The 17,268-nt window shown below is 36.6% G+C and overlaps 1 protein-coding gene across 1 annotated transcript; it reads right to left on the bottom strand.

Moving 5' to 3' along the window:
• Positions 1–6,311: 6,311 nt before the first annotated feature.
• Positions 6,312–11,719, bottom strand: LOC105188866 (uncharacterized). The gene is made up of 7 exons (XM_025307393.1): positions 11,678–11,719; positions 10,209–10,357; positions 9,816–9,901; positions 7,952–8,105; positions 7,692–7,854; positions 7,394–7,609; positions 6,312–6,808 (listed from the first exon to the last, which is right to left on the bottom strand). The coding sequence occupies exons 2-6, from the start codon at positions 10,338–10,340 to the stop codon at positions 7,455–7,457; spliced, it is 690 nt and encodes a 229-aa protein (XP_025163178.1). The 5' UTR covers positions 10,341–10,357; positions 11,678–11,719; the 3' UTR covers positions 6,312–6,808; positions 7,394–7,454.
• Positions 11,720–17,268: the final 5,549 nt, after the last annotated feature.

Genomic DNA, 17,268 nt, shown 5'->3' with positions numbered 1-17,268 from the left:
GTGGAGCTCCTGGCCGAGGAGAGGAGAATCCTCTACTGGCGGGTAAAGGAGCTCCGCGAGGGGGGGAGAGCTGACGGCCAGGGGCCTGAAGGCCCTGATGACCTAGGCCAGAGACCGGACCCTGGAGCGGTGGGAAGGCTTGCTAGCCGACCCCACGAGGGTCCGGTCTCGCAACGGCCGAGGCCGCCCCTGTCTATCGGAAATGACAGACAGGAGGGGGCGTGTAATGTCCTTCCACCTGGTGCAGGTGTTGACCGGGCACGGATGCTTCGGGAGATATCTGCACCGGATAAGGAAGAAGCCCACCGCTAGGTGCCACCACTGCCCCGAGCAAGAGGACACGGCGCTGCACACCCTGGCCGCCTGCGCGGCATGGGAGAAGCAGCGCCGGGTCCTGCTCGGGGCGGTGGACTGCCAAGGCGGGGAGCTCTCGCTCCCGCACCTGGTGCGAGCCATGTGCAGGAGCGAGAGAGCGTGGGACGCGGCGGCCTCCTTCTGCGGGGAGGTAATCTCCCGGAAGGAGGCCGCCGAGTGGAGGCGCCGGCCTGGCAAACGCCGTCGGAGAGGACGGCGGGGCCGGTGCTCCCCCGGGGGGGAAGGGGGAGTCGGAAGCGGGCCCGAGGTGGCAACGGACGAGGAGAGAGCGCCGGCCTACACAGATCGGCGCCTCCCTCGGCCACCTCGGGCCAGGCTCCGTTCAGAAGAGAGCGAGGAGGACACCTCCCGCTCCCCTGAATGATCGGACAAGGGGGGAAAGGGGAGGTGGGGAACCCGATTGGGGTCGGGCCCACCTCCCCAAAAATCTTCCCCTCTCCCTTAAGGAAGGGAGGGATAAGGAGGAAGGGTGGATGTCCCCTTCCTCCAAGGTGACATCAGAAGGCCAACCGGCGGGGATACCCGCCGGGGACTGCACCTCTCCCACTAATTCCCCGAGAGGGGGAGGGAGGGTGCGGTACAAGAAGGCGAGGGGCTCTTGGATTAGAGCCCTGGGGCCGGGGGGTTGGGGAGGGAATGCGGGAGCAGTTCGCCTAACTACCCCTCCTCACGGTCCGACAGGTAGACATCCCGCAGGGGTTTTAGTTGGTAAGAGTCCGACATAACCCCCGCCCTTCCCCAAGGGGGCGGGGGTATCCATGATGGATTTCCCCTGCGTGAACAAAAAAAAAAGTTGAGTTAATTACAAGTTAAGGGTTTAAGCATACAGGCCCAGATGACTCGTTTTGTACCTGATGCATGTAAATATAATGCACGTTAATATATTTAATTCATAATTGAATCTTCGATTCGAAATTTTCGAATTATTCAGATTCGAATTCGAATAGTTCGCACATTTCTAATGTGAATATAGTTTTATTATATACATATTTTGCTACAAATATTAATACTTACAAGTAACACTAGAGAAGTGCCATACGGCGATTTTCCTGAAACTTGACATACAAGTAGTACATGGAAAACTATTGGATATGTATATTGTTATATCGGCTCGAAAGCCGTTTGAAGGGTAGAAATCACACTTACCGATTTTGGAGATAAGATCTTCGAGAGACGAGTGTGGTATAGTGGATAAGGTGCGTATCATACAAGCGACCCAGGTTCGAATCATACTCTACGGAAAACTTTTTTATCTGTTTTTAAATTTAAGTGCGAGCGTTAAAAGATTTACAATTTGTGTATAGGAAAAAATGTTAATTTGTATGGAGGTTGCGTTATAAATAACTGTATATAGACGAAAAGAAATCAATTTAAAAAAATTAATTATAATAATTAAATAATAGAATTTAATTTTTAACTAAAAAAAAAAGGGAATAATTTCTCCCTAACTCCACGTTGGTTATTCCTGGGCTCAATAAAGAGTGAGAAAATTTTTATCCTGCATTCTTGGTTTGTTAAAAATCAAGTCGGTCATATTGTATCCGCCATGGAGAATTATCAAAAACTGACTTCAGAATCCATTCCAAAAACCTCTAGATACCAACCCTAATAGCAATATTTCAGCAGACTGACGGCAGAATGAATCAGAGGTTTACAGCAGATTGGTGCCAACTGCTTATACATTGTGCCCGCATTCTGACGGCAGAGTCTGACAACATTATTTGACGGCAGACTGATGGCAGAAACAAAGCAGATCCTGACGTACACAGTCTAGTGACAGATTGACGGCAAAAACGTATCAGATCCTGACGTACGCAGTCTGGCGGCAGATTGACGACAGAAATACAACAGATTCTGCAGTACGCAGTCTGGCATCAGAATGACGGCAGAAACGTAACAGATCTTGCTGTTCACAGCCTGACAGCAGACTGGTGACAGAAATACAACAGATTCTGCTATATTCATTTTTACATCCCCCTCCCCCCTTCCCATTCAGTCATGCACATTACGTGAAAGTAATTATTAAAAAACAATATAATATACGAACGTAATTGTTTTTATTTATCACACAAGACAAAACGAGACAGCCAATCAGATTCACAATGGTGAATGGCGGAACACGAAGGCGACGATGTTTCTTCTCATAGTCTCAGGAAGCGACGATACACGATGACTTCGAGACGATGTTGGAGTAACTGATAATAGGGTTTGTGAACGGTGAAGTGGCAATCTGCTGCGATATCTGTAAATTGAAATTATATTACAGTTGCATCTTTATAACTACAGTTACGTATAATATGTTTAAGTAAGTACATAAATTAAAAGTTACATTGTATTAATGTCACAATTTCCCACAGGAAATACAATACACGTGTCGTATTCATAGTGGCATAGCAAATTGTAGCATCGATACATTGTAACTCTTAATAATTGCTGGCATGAGACAGGAAAATCAGAGAAATCTAGATAAAAATATTTACCTGTGTCTCTTGCGTTCTTCGGTAATAGATTCGTCGATCCTCTGTGACATCCGATGATGACCTAAACTCCCGTGATGACCTAAACATGTAAAATATCCGGGAGACACCACAAAGTCGATACAGAGTACCAATTGTCTATGCCCAGAAGTCGAAATTATTTGCCCGTTTCAACCGATTTATGAGAGGTACGCCTATTTCTCTTGTTTCTCCGCTCGTCCAAAGGTCCCTACAAGGGAGGACGGTCACGCCGCCCAGGTATAAGTTGTCATGTATCATTTGTAGGGATCTTCGGAAAGCGATCTTTAAACGTGGCAATAGAAATGAAAGAATCTGATTGGTTCATTTCCTTATGCGTTATGCATTATGCAAAAGTGTGTGCTTTCCGCATTACTTGTCCGATTTAGCCGATTTTTTAAGGCTACGCCTACTTCTCTTCTTTTTTCTTTCCGAAGATCCCTACAAATGATACATGACAGCTTATACCTGGGCGGCGTGACCGTCCTCCCTTGTAACGACCTTTGGACGAGCGGAGAAACAAGAGAAATAGGCGTACCTCTCAAAAATCGGTTGGAACGGGCAAATAATTTCAACTTCTGGGCATAGACAATTGGTACTCTGTGTCGACTTTACGGTGTCTCCCGCACATTTTACATGTTTAGGTCATCACAGGAGGATCGGATGTCACGGAGGATCGACGAATCTATTACCGAAGAACGCAAGAGATACAGGTAAATATTTTTATCCGGATTTCTCTGATTTTCTCGTCTCATCCCAGCAATTATTAAGAGTTACAATGTATCGATGCTACAATTTGCTATGCCACTATGAATACGACACGTATATTGTATTTACTGTGGGAAATTGTGACATTATTACAATGTAACTTTTAATTTATGTACTTACTTAAACATATTATACGTAACTGTAGTTACAAAGATGCAACTGTAATATAATTTCACTTTACAGATATCGCAGCAGATTGCCACTTCACCGTTCACAAACCCTATTATCAGTTACTCCAACATCGTCTCGAAGTCATCGTGTATCGTCGCTTCCTGAGACTATGAGAAGAAACATCGTCGCCTTCGTGTTCCACCATTTACGGTAAACACTATTGTGAATCTGATTGGCTGTCTCGTTTTGTCTTGTGTGATAAATAAAAACAATTACGTTCGTATATTGTATTGTTTTTTAATAATTACTTTCACGTAATGTGCATAATTGAATGGGAAGGGGGGAGGAGGGATGTAAAAATGAATATGGCAGAATTTCTGTCACCAATTTGCTGTCAGGCTGTGAACGGCAGGAACTGTTACGTTTTTGCCATCATTCTGGTGCCAGATTGCGCACAGCAGATTCTACTGTATTTCTGCCGTCAATCTGCCGCCACACTGCGTACGTCAGGATCTGTTTCCGTTCTGTCGTCAATCTGCCGTCAGGCTGCTTAATAGAATCTATTCAAATGTTGACGTCAATCTTATATCAAACTTCTGTAACAGATTTTGTCTCAATGCTGCTGGCATTCTGCCGACATAATTTGATATTGCAGAATCTGTATTAATTTTGACATCAGTTTGTCATCGACTCCTGCAGCAGGCGTCTGGCAAAATTTGTTTCGGACAGATTGGGTTATTAGGGAAGTTTCATGAAAATTCAACAATTGTTTAGAAATTCCTCTGCCATACTGGATCCACCATTTTGAATTTTTGAAAACGGTCTTTAGATTCGTATTCAGGGTCCCCGAAAACCCCTAGATACCAATTGTCATAAAAATTAAACCTTTTTGAAAAAATGCGACCGCCATGTTGGATCCGCCATTTTGAATTCTTAAAATCGAACTTCAAATTTGTTATCAGCAACCCCAAAAACCCTTAGTTACCTGATTTCGCAACAATCGTAAAAATAATTCGTAAAATAGTCGAACTTACCTCCAAAATCGATAAGGGTGATTTCTACCCTTCAAACGGCTTTCGGGCCGATATAACAATATACATGTCCAATAGTTTTCTATGTACTATTTGTATGCCAAGTTTCAGGAAAATCGCCGTATGACACTTCTCTAGTGTTACTTGTTAGTAATTTTCTTTTCTTTTATGTATTTGTACACGGGCTGTCGTAGGCCCTAGAACAGAATTTTTAGATATTATACCAGAATGGCCAGGTAGTCAGCATGACAGTCGAATTTTCTAAAACTCTAGGATATACACGAGATATATTGAACAACTTACAGGTACTCTAGTAGGAGATGCTGGGTATCCTTGTCTACCATTTCTTTTAACTCCACTTCCAAATCCAGAAACAGATGAGGAAATCGCGTTAGAATTATATCTTTAATACAATTCATCATTTTAAAATTCTAATTTTGTATATAAAAGTATTGTTAAAAATTGTTGAAATTATAAAAAATGTTTTTAAAAATATTGTTATAAAAGTACAGCGATTTAGTATTTACAAATGTAATAATTAAATAAATATTTCTTATTACAGTTACAATGTACTTCACAGAAGGACACGTCAGGTTGTCGAAAGAACGTTTGGAATTTGGAAGCGTAGATTTCCATGCCTATCGAGAGGGTTAAGCAACAAGTTGATTTGTTCAACTACAATTATAGTCGCTTGTGCTGTACTATACAATTTGGCATTAACTTTTAATGACATTTTAGAAGAAAAACAAGAAGAACAGTATAATGAAATTGATGTGCCAATTAATGAACCACATTGGCAACCAGGTGAAGGTTTTGCGATAAGAGCAGCACTTATTGAAAGACTGTTCAGATAAATAATATAAGACAAAATATTTCAGTAAGAACTATATGTATAGAAAAGTTGACTTTTATATAGATATATATATATATATATATATACTTGTCTATACACAGACAAGTTACATAGAGATCAATATGAATAAGATATAGATATAAGTTAGAGATAAGATACATATACCCAGATAGCAAAATGTCGGCAGAATGACGGCAAATTCGATCAGAAATTTGCAGCAGATTTACATCAAGTATACTACCATTAGGCTTGCACTGTGCCGGCAGAGACTGTCTAAATTATTTTAAGGCAGACTGTCAGCAGAAACCAAGCTGAACATGCCGAATATAACCTAACAGCAGATTTGCAGCAGAAACCGAGCACACCGTGCCGAACAGCGTCTGACGGCAGATTTGCGGCAGAAATCGAGCACATCGTGCCAAGCAGCATCTAACGGTAGATTTACGGCAGAAACCGAGCATACTGTGACGTTAATTATTGCCCCTTCCTCCTTTTATAAATTGAACTTATATTAGGCTAGAGAAGTTACTTAATAAAAGTACAATGATTATAAAATAGAAACTTTATTATATAATTAAATATATTTGATAACAGATCTATTCATTTTTGAAGAACTGAATTAATTCAATAAGTTAGAATGAGAAACGAACATATATTATTAAAATTTCCGTTTTTTCCAAATTTTTACATAGAAAAGTTCACGTTTTTTCGATTACATTATACAATATTTGAAAAATTAGAAAAAAGAAATTTTAACACACAAGAAACCAACATAGGTCTGTTTTCTATTACTGTACTACTGAGCTAAAGTAATAAGTTAAAGTGAAAAAATATATAACTGTCTCACTTTAACTTATTGCACCTGTTCAGCAATGTAGAAACAGGAAACAGATTCAAAGTTCTTCAAAAACGAACAGATTAATTATAAATTACAAATATTTGATATATATTAAACTGGCAACTGAAAAGTGCCGTTTGGTCAATCGCAGTTTTTTTTTTCAGTGGGAGAAAATCCATCATGAACACCCCGGGACCCGTGCTGGGGAGCCCCGAGGTAGTGCCGGACTCCTACCGACTCGCCCACCGTGCGATCCTCCGGATGGTGTCCCTCGTAGTCCTACTTACAGCCCTGCGATTATCTTCCTTCTTTCCTTCGTAGACATCGAATTGATCACCTGTATAGAATGCAATGGAGGAGTAAACGTTTTAATAAGAGTAGAATTTGAATATAAATTACAAAATAATACACTGAATATATAGTTATATTGTATACATCTTCTAATGTTCCTGACAGCACAACATAAAAAATAATATGACCATATCTGAATAAATGTTCTAATGATGGAATTATGTGACTATTTCACAAATTACTTGTAGAAATATTCTGTATTTATATAATATTGTGAACTGCTTAGGCATTTGATTGTTCTAAATACAGTTGTAGCAAAACTGTAATGATTGAGCAAATTATTTTTATATTTGCAAAATTATATGTTAAAATTAATATTTCTCACCAATGGTAATTTCTCTCTGCTATATTTTATTTTATAAGTATTCTGCTAAGATGATTCGTTTAATCGTTGTTTTGTTAAAATAGTATTCAGAAATATTAATTGCGTAAACAGTTCACAATTTTTTATATATATACGATTTTCCTATAAGATTTCATAGAATATAGCCTCAATTGCATAACAATTTTAATTAGATATCGTCATTATTTTCTATAACTGCTTTTTTTAATCATAATTTATGATGCTCACGTAACAAATGTTGAAATTTCGCTTATTCATCGCTGTCTGCAAGATCATCCGCTTCATCATTTCAAAAATTTTGCGCTCTTCGATCCGGTCCTTCAGCACGCGGTCCACGTGATTTCGTTCTTTTCCTCTGCTTGGCTGCCCGTAGAGCTTCTCGCTTATGCGCTTGAAATTTCGAACGTGTTGGTTTGGTGAAATTCCGGTTACCGCATACTGCCTCTAAAAAAAATCGAAATATATATAAACATTAAAAACAGTATCCATAACTCTAAATATATATTTTTATAAAATAATACTGTACCGTAAATAGCTAGAATGATGCGAGCATTATATAAGGGTCTTGCACCATCGTGGCGACCCCACCAAGTAAAAAGTGACGTGATATCGTCTGTTATTGCTTCCTTGAAGCAGAGGTTGACAGTTTCTTTCAGGTTAAAGCCTCCGATATAATTAAAATAACCTATCTAAGAAAATAAATATAGAAATTAATATATGTACAATGTTAAATATCAAGAATTGCAGATAATATACGCTAATAATTAAATATTTTTCTCTACTTACAAGTTCTCCATATTCATCGTCGTTAATTAATTCAAAAGCGTCCATCTCAGCGTAGCTAGATATCGGCAGGCTGGTTGGTTTGCGGGGCAAACGTTTACGATCCCGATTAGTTTCCAAGGACTTTAAAATGCTTTGTAGCGTACTGTTCATTTTCCTAAAACAAATTATTGTCAAAATATTTGTATTATATAAAGATTGCTTTATCATACACAAGTGAGATGGAAATTTAAAAAAATACATTGAGAACCTACTTCAGCTTCCAAACGGTCCATGCGTTCGTGAACTGACCTGGAACTATTACTTGATATTTAAAAATTATAAAAACCTTCAGGACAAACATTATGCCATTTTTTATTATATTTCACTTTTCACAAAAGCCACAGTATTTACACTAATCCTACATATTAACATATTTGTGAAATATATTTTAAAAACAAATACAAGTTCCTGACAGCATTTCGTTGAGAAATAATAATGTTTGTATCTGAATGAAATTTGCAGGGCTGCAATTGTTATATGTGACAAATTACATATAAGAATATTAGAGAAATATATTAAATATTTTTGTAACAGTTAATACAATGAATTCTTATAAATACTATTTCAACAAATATTATTTAAGAAAATTAATTGTATAATGTGGTTATATCTGACAAATGTCTACAATGTTGTATAAATATTTGATAAGTGTTGAGAGATAGAGTGTGTAATGCATATGTTGTTAAATAACATATGTAGCGCGTTATAAAAATATAAACTCATTGTATATGTAGTAACCCTAACAGCACAAATGTCCAAAAGACGTCCAAAGTACGTCCTAAGGACATCCTGGGGACATTTCTTCATCCTCAGGACGTCCATAGGACGTTCCCAGGAGATAATGTGCTGTCTAGGAATCAATATATAATAAAAACAGAAAAAAGGAAAAAAGATGACGATCGAGCGATTGCCAATAAATAAAGTGATATGGCATATGAAACATGACGAACAGAAGTAAAAAATAAAAAAATCGTTTAAATGGTATAATTGTGACCTCATTTTGACGGTACCATATTTAAAGTCTACACACACTATATCACTGTATACAACTACAAAATTGCGGCTTTATAAATCTCTTCATTCTAAATATCTTTATTATTATTTTTTGCAAGACACAGTTTTTATTTATTGACATTTAAGGCTCCCGGCCCCTTGCATTGTCTCTCTTTTTTAATGACGTCAGAAGCGAGATAATGTAGGCTAAAAATTTTTGCAAAATACGTTACAATAAAAATATATCCATAAAGTAACACTTGCAGTCGATTTAACAAATTTGTAAGATATTACATGCACTCTTCTTTTGCAATTATATGTAATATACAATGAGTTCATATTTTTATAACGCGCTACGTGTGTTATTTGACAACACACGCACATATACACGCTCTGTCTCTCAACATTTATCAAATATTGTAGACATTTGTCAGATATAACCACATTATACAATTAATTTTCTTAAATAGTATTTCTTGAAATAGTATTTATAAGAATTCATTGTATTAACTGTTACCAAAATATTTAATATATTTCTCTAATATTCTTATATGTAACCCAGACATCACCGGACATCCAATGGATGTACATTTCACATCCAATTTATGTCCGTATATCTGATTTACGTCCGTGGACATAAATTGGATGTACAAGGATGTCCTTATTTGGACATCGGACCTGTAGGACGTCCGATGTACGTCCATTGAACATCTGGGAATTTGTCACATACAACATAATTACAGCCCTGTAAATTTCATTAAGATACAATCATTTCTCAACGAAGTGCTGTCAAGCACTTGTATTTGTTTTTAAAATATATTTACAAACTTACAGATTATTTGATTCAGTAGTCCGTGGAGTCTCCGCAGGTGCTATTTCGTGTCCAGGTTGTCCTGTTGGAGAAGGCACTATCTGAAACTGAGAATGTTGACTATTACTATAATAAGTTCTCTGCTGTATTTGCTTTTCTACATGTTTATCATGAGTGTATGGAGAAACGTTATAATTTGATGAGGAAATGCGAGGAATGTTTTGGGACATTGTATATGGGTGTTGTGTGGCTTGAGATGCAGAAGTTTGTGAACATGGAGTTAGTGAAGTTTGTGGATATGGAGCTTGTGGACATGGAGGTTGTGAATATGGAGTACTAATAACATACGGGAATGTGTGTTCTTGTGTATTAATAGTATTAAGATTATTGGAAGAGTTATCTGGTTCGAGTAACCTTCTCAATTCGCCAATATCGTCTTCGATATCTTCCTGCACATCTCCTCAGGATTCTTGCATCTTCCTGCATTTCGGGCCTTCCTCTGACGATGACGTGGTTTGATAACGTGGTGACTTCGTTATTGTGCATTTTGATCGATCTGTCATCTAGGGAAAAGAATATAATATATAAACAATATTAATATTTATAATACGCTTCTATATCATTTATTAATTGTTGCCTGTTATAATAAATCAAATGTAAAATCATATAAAAATGTTTTCATTTCTGAAAGAAGTGAGTTGTAAGAAAACTATTGTAGAGTATATATTATACTTGATATATATATTATACTTGAGTGATTATCTTCAAGAAACGAATAAAATTCAAGCAGTTGTTATGTTGTGAAGTGGAGACAGAACTTTTACATAATATGAGAAAGAATATAGTCGAATTAAAATAAGATATGACGGCAGAGCAACTATAGTTGCTACAGTAAATGCAACAAGTAAAAAGAGAAGAAAAATTGCAAGTCATTAAATATACAAAAGTATTATGTTATATACAAGAAAAGAAGTGCTGCAGACCATGCTCTTTAGAATTTATTAGTCAATTTTCATCTTACTTATATTCCACATGTATAATTGCTGCGATGAAATATGTCATTAAGAGCAAAAATAAAATAAGTCAATTTTATTCTAATTGGAATTGACATAAAAGATAAAGAGCTATTTTGTTTCTTTTTGTTTAAGGCTGCCTTTCGATATGCATTGTCAATTTGGAAAATCTATAGCTGCTGTTAAGTATATTATGGATTCTCTGACATTCACTGACATTGTATATCAGAAACGCAGTTTTAGACTTTACAATTCAAATTAAACAAAAATTATCTTATCCAATTTTTGCTCTCCATGACTATGGTGGTTATCAGTTTGCTTCCGACTGATCCTCTTTATAATTATAGTTATTGCCCATTAATATAAAACCATGAAGAAGCATTCTGTAACATTTTATATGAGGCTTTTTTTGTTGCACTGCTGAACTGGTGCATTAGATAGGGACAAATATGTTTTCTTACTTTATTTTGTTTCATCAATTCAGCAATGTATCGTAAAAAGATAGACTTTGTTCACAGAAATTAATAAAATGTGGCTGCACGATATTTTGTACTTGTATAAACCAAATATATGTCGACAAAGATACATGCAAAAAATTGACCGATTTAATGACCGCAACTTTCTTGTAATCCCTAACACAACCTAACGTTCTCTTTTGCTGTACTGATAATATATACAATGATTTGCACAAAGTAAATAATTTTATGTAGATAATTAATACGTTCCATATTGACGTGTTTTCTTCAATGTACGCTGCAGCTACATGGTGCAATGACCAATATTTCAAATACATCCGTTTGTTTCACTTGTTGCAATCGCCGTGTTATTCCATGTCCTCTTCTGTCACTTCGTTAATCTTTTTTCACTCACCTTGATTTACCAATTCTTCTTTCGTCACGCTCTCGTCTTTTGACTATTTAAAGTCTTACTATTTATAATCAAAGCTCTTGATTACGCTTTTTTTCTATCATTTTACACTGGATATTCCTCGGTCAGCTACCATTACGGCGGTTGAACTCGGAATGCCGCAAGTCGCAACATGTTAAGAATAAGTGGGACGGGTTCGACCAATCAGTATTACACTCATATTTCGTACCAATCGCAGAACATCTTTTTGGTGGCATATTGTTCGCCACGTGTTTTTCTTAAGGCCGAGTCTACAATAGACGTAGTAAGCTTTAAGCCTTAAGAAATTAACCAATCCTAATCGATTTTTACAAGAATAATCGAATAAATTTAGCAAATTTCTTAAGGCTTAAAGCTTACTACATCTATTGTAGACCCGGCCTTATGGCTCTCGCAGATCAGCGCGATGTACGATGGTACGCGATACGCGAAGCGCGATATCCAATAAGCGTACAGCTCTTTCTGAATAACAGCACGCTCATTGGATATCGTGCGTCGCATATCATGTATCGCGTCGCACATCGCGCTAGCTGCGAGAGCCTTTACGGTTAAAACTTTTCTACGTGCAAAGGCCTTGAGAAATATAATATACTTGAATGATTACCTTTAAGAAACAAATCTAATTCATGCAATCGTTATGTTGTGTGATGGAGACAGAATTTTTTCGTATAACGTGGGAAAGAATATTGTCGAATTAAAATAAGATATGATGACAGCTAATAAATGTAACTAATGAGCAACTAATAAATGCAACAAGTAATGCAAAAAGAAGGGAAAAGTGCCAGTCGTAATGACAGATGACAGATCGACTGCTCTAGACCACTGAGCTATCTGACGCTCCACGCTCACGACACTCTCCTCTCCCTAGATAACGTTGAGAGATGTCGTTCGGAAGTGACATCTCTAATGCTATCTCGAGCGCACGGCGACTGCAGAGAGAGGCATTGTTACTTGTACCTAGTGATACAAGCTGGTGTATCTCAAAGTCAAAGGTTGCTATCCTTTAAGACCTGCTGTCCATGTATGCCCGCCTCCACCGTTGCCCCTCCTTATCTGGTGCAAATAATAGAAATAAGCCCCGGGGTCGACGCCATATTTTGGCTGCCCCCGGGCGCTTGGACACGTTTTTGCAACGCGCCGAAGGGGGATCCACCAAACTTCTGCATTCCAACCAACACAATATCCGTACACAATGTTGCAAAACATTCATCGCATTTCCTCGTTATAATATTTCCTATACATTTATAACGAACATGTAGAAACGCAAATAAAACACAAATCTTAGTATACTAATACCTCGATAGCACAACTTTTAGAAAATGCTGATAGAATGAAATTGGTAATGTTGCAATTATGTGTCTATAATGCTCAAATTACTTGTAGAAATATCAAGTATTTATAAAATAATGTTTATTGTTTTATTATTAATTTATTATTATTAAGTTTGAAATAATTCAGCACAACAATAACGATATGGCGTATCATCTTGGTGAAATGTTTGTAAAATATAAAAATCCGTAATATATATAGGAAATAAATATAACTCACACCGAAAAAATTCACAATTTATAAATATTCAATATTTCTACAAGTAACTTGTGCATTATAGCTACATAGCTGCAGCATAATAAATTTCATTTAGATTTCGTCATACTTCCCAAAAATTGTAATATCGGGGTAGTCAACATTCTCAGTTTCAAGTAGCCTTCTCCAACAGGACAAACAGGAGAACATCACGAAGTGGCACCTACGGAGTTTTCCCATAGGCTATTGAAGCAGACAATTTGAAAGTCTGCAAATATATTAGGTGCGCAACTAAGTTCTCGTTTTTTTGATGAAAATGCAACTTTATTGTGAAAAAATGGTTACAAATGAATCATTCAAAATATTGCCCATCGCTAGCGACAACTTTTTCCTATCTTTCTGGCAGAGCTCGAATACTGTCACGGTAGAAGTGTTCGTCTTTTGAGGCTATCCACGAATCAAGCCATTTTGAGATGTCTTCATATGAGCGGAACTGCTGATTAGCCAGACCATGTGCCATCGAACGGAACAAGTAATAATCGGACGGCGCAATATCTGGGGAATATGGCGGGTGGGGTAGAACTTCCCATTTGAGCGTTTCTAAGTAGGTTTTGACGGGTTTGGCAACGTGAGGCCGAGCGTTGTCATGCTGTAGAATCACTTTTTCGTGCCTCTGCTCGTATTGTGGCCGCTTTTCGCGCAGTGCTCGGCTCAATCGCATCAATTGAGTTCGATACCGTTCCCCAGTGATAGTTTCGTTCGGTTTCAACAGCTCATAATAAATAACACCGCCCTGGTCCCACCAAATACACAGCAAAACCTTCGCAGCGTGAATATTCGGCCGAGCCGACGACGTAGAAACATGACCGGGCAGTCCCCATGATTTTGTTCTTTTTGGGTTGCTGTAATGAATCCATTTTTCATCACCCGTAACGATGCGATGAAGAAACCCCTTCCTTTTTTGCCGCTAGAGCAGTTATTCACAGGCGAAAAAACGACGCTCAACGTCTCTTGGCTTCAAATCATAAGGAACCCAAGTTCCTTGTTTTTGAATCATTCCCAACGCATGCAATCGCTTGGAAATGGCTTGGCGGGTAACTCCTAATGCTGAAACAAGCTCTTTTTGCGTTTGGCACGGATCCTCATCGAGCAATGCCTCCAATTCAGCGTCTTCGAAGGTTTTTGGCCTTCCTTCACGCGAACGGTCGTCAACATCGAAATCACCGTCTTTGAAGCGACGGAACCAATCACGGCACGTTGTTTCACTTAGAATAGCATCTCCGTAAACTTTTTGGAGTTCTCGATGCGCTTCAGCCGCCGTTTTCTTCGAATGAAAGAAGAAAAGCAACACTTCCCGCAAATGACGATTATTTGGCACAAAATAAGACATTTTCACACAATCAAAAGTATATGACGCAAAAACAAAATCACTAATGTGTCAAAGCGGTTTGTTTACCATATGTCTAAGCTTGGTTCATGACGTTTTGGTTATGTCATAATCGACCAGCACTTATTACTGGAGCCATCTCTTGAAAAACAGCGGGAACTTAGTTGCGCACCTAATATTTTAACATATCCTGAAAAGTAAACGTGCATAAAATAATACTTTAATATTGCGCATATATTAATTTCTGATATTTTTTCTCAAGTTCGCTATTTATTGATCCTGATATATACTTTCGATGATTCCGAGGTCTTCCACATATGGTACGTGGCGTACTACAGCGTTTTTAGTGGGTGCGAGTACCACACTATCCGGAGTGTCCCTTGCACAGGTCTCCGGGTGTGCATAATGCATTTTCCCTGCCTAAAAAAAAAAAGAAAAAGAAAGGTAAACTACTTTAATTACATCGGAGGTTTAATCTTAAAGAAGCCGTTAACCTGTATTCGAAGGAAGTAACAACAAACGACATCACGCCGTTTTTTACCTGGTATGGCCTGATGAAAATATTTTGGAAATATAATGAATTTTTTGCTGAAATTTTATCTCAATTGACCTAATTTCGTTATCTTTTTATTAATATACTAAGCTATCCGCTAATATATTCAGTTATCAATTAAATTCAATAGGTTTCAAAAAAATTATTTAATTTTCATTACTTTTAACAATAATGTATTAAATTTCATATAATTTCATTCTTTATGATTATTTAAAAATAAATCATAACTTTATTTATGAAAGTTAATGTAACGCTATATTAAATATAAAGAAATTTTAAATAAATTGTTGAAAACAGTGAAAAAATATGAAATGATATAAAATATTGTTATTTTTCACTATTTTCAGCAATTTATTCAAACTTTTCATATATTTCATACAATGTTATATTACCTTTCAGAAATAAAATTATTATTTATTTTGAAATAATAAAAAATGAAATTATATGAAATTTAATACATTATTAAAAGTAAGGAAAGTTAAATAATTTTTTGGGAATTATTGAATTTAATTGATAACTCCGAACATATTAATGAAAAGATAACGACATTGGATAAATTAAAAGAATATTTCAGCAAAAGTTTATTACATTTGCAGCAAAATATTTCCATCAGTGGAAGCCGCCAAGGTGATCCAAGACCCCTATATAATGCTCGCGTCGTTATAGCTATGTACGGTACAGTATTGTTATTTTATAAAAATATGTTTTAAAAGTTAGGAATACTAATGTTGGTATGTATTTGCTTTTTTTCTTTTAGAGGCAGTACGCGGTAACCGGCACTTTGCCAAGTCAACATGTTCGGAATATCAAGTGCAGATGCGAGATGCTTTCCGGGCGACTAAGCAAAGATACAGGAGCATATGCGTGCAGGACCGGATTGCAAAGCGTGCAATTTGTCAAACGGTGAAGAAGCTGATGATCCGATACAGAGCGACGAATAAAGAAGCGATGTGGACTTCCTCACATTTTTTCTCAAGTGAGAAGTCAAGCGACTTTAAATAATTAGAAAAAGCATTAATAGAAAATAATCACGGTATCCAGTTGAAATTTATTATGCAATTGAGTTGCGATTGAATTGTTATGCAACTATAAGATACTTGTAGAAATATCGTGTACGTATACGACATTGTGAATTGTTAACGCAATTAATTTTTGAAAATATTTTAGCACAACAGCAATGATTATCCCAATTATCTTAGCAGAATGATTGCAAAATGTAGCAAAGTAAATTACCATTGGCGAGAAATATTTATTTCTACATTTTATTTTGCAAATAATCCATAAAGATAATTTGCTCAATCATTAGTCTTGCTAAAATGGTATGTAGAAAAACACTTGTGTAAGCAGTTAACAATTTTGTATATATACACAATATTTCTACAAGTCAATTTTGAAACAGCAACGTAATTCCATTGTTAGAACATATATTCAGATATAGTCATATTATTTTCTATATGTTGTACTATCAGGAACATTATAAGATACATGTAATTAAAGTCATGCTTAGTATATTGTGTTGTAATTTATATTCAAATGATACTTCTCAAAATATTCATAATTGCATTCTACATAGGTGACCATTTTTACGTCCAGAAGGAAGATAATCGCCATGTGATTGGAGGAATTGGAAGAAAGCAATCGGCACTTTTCAATGTCATTTCAAGTACTCGTTGCAACACTATCGGTTTTCATATTAATAAAATAGTACTTTTCAGTGTCACATCAACAAACAGCACTTTTCATTTATTTCGTTATAATCTTGTATATTATTTCTATATTCTATATATAATATATATAATATTCTATATATAATTACATTATTTTTAATGAAACAAGATATCTAACTTTCCTTTTTCTTTATACTTTTTTTCTTAATATCTCATTCTGTATGTGACTAATATCAGAATATGTTAAGCATTATTATTGCCAAAATTAGTCCGTGAACAATAGATTTAAAAATGTCAAAAATAAATATCACTTAAATGTTAATGGTTCTTTTCAGCAAGAAACATCTTTTATTTTCTAAGATAATATGTAGCCAATAAAATACGAAAACGCATACTTTGTGCAACATATACAGTTTCTACCAAC

This window comes from Harpegnathos saltator, unplaced genomic scaffold (genome assembly GCF_003227715.2).
Source record: "Harpegnathos saltator strain DR-91 unplaced genomic scaffold, Hsal_v8.6 scaffold855, whole genome shotgun sequence".
Lineage (NCBI taxonomy): Eukaryota > Metazoa > Arthropoda > Insecta > Hymenoptera > Formicidae > Harpegnathos > Harpegnathos saltator.
The sequence above is the reverse complement of the archived record's forward strand: the minus strand, read 5'-3'. Positions and strand labels throughout refer to the sequence as shown.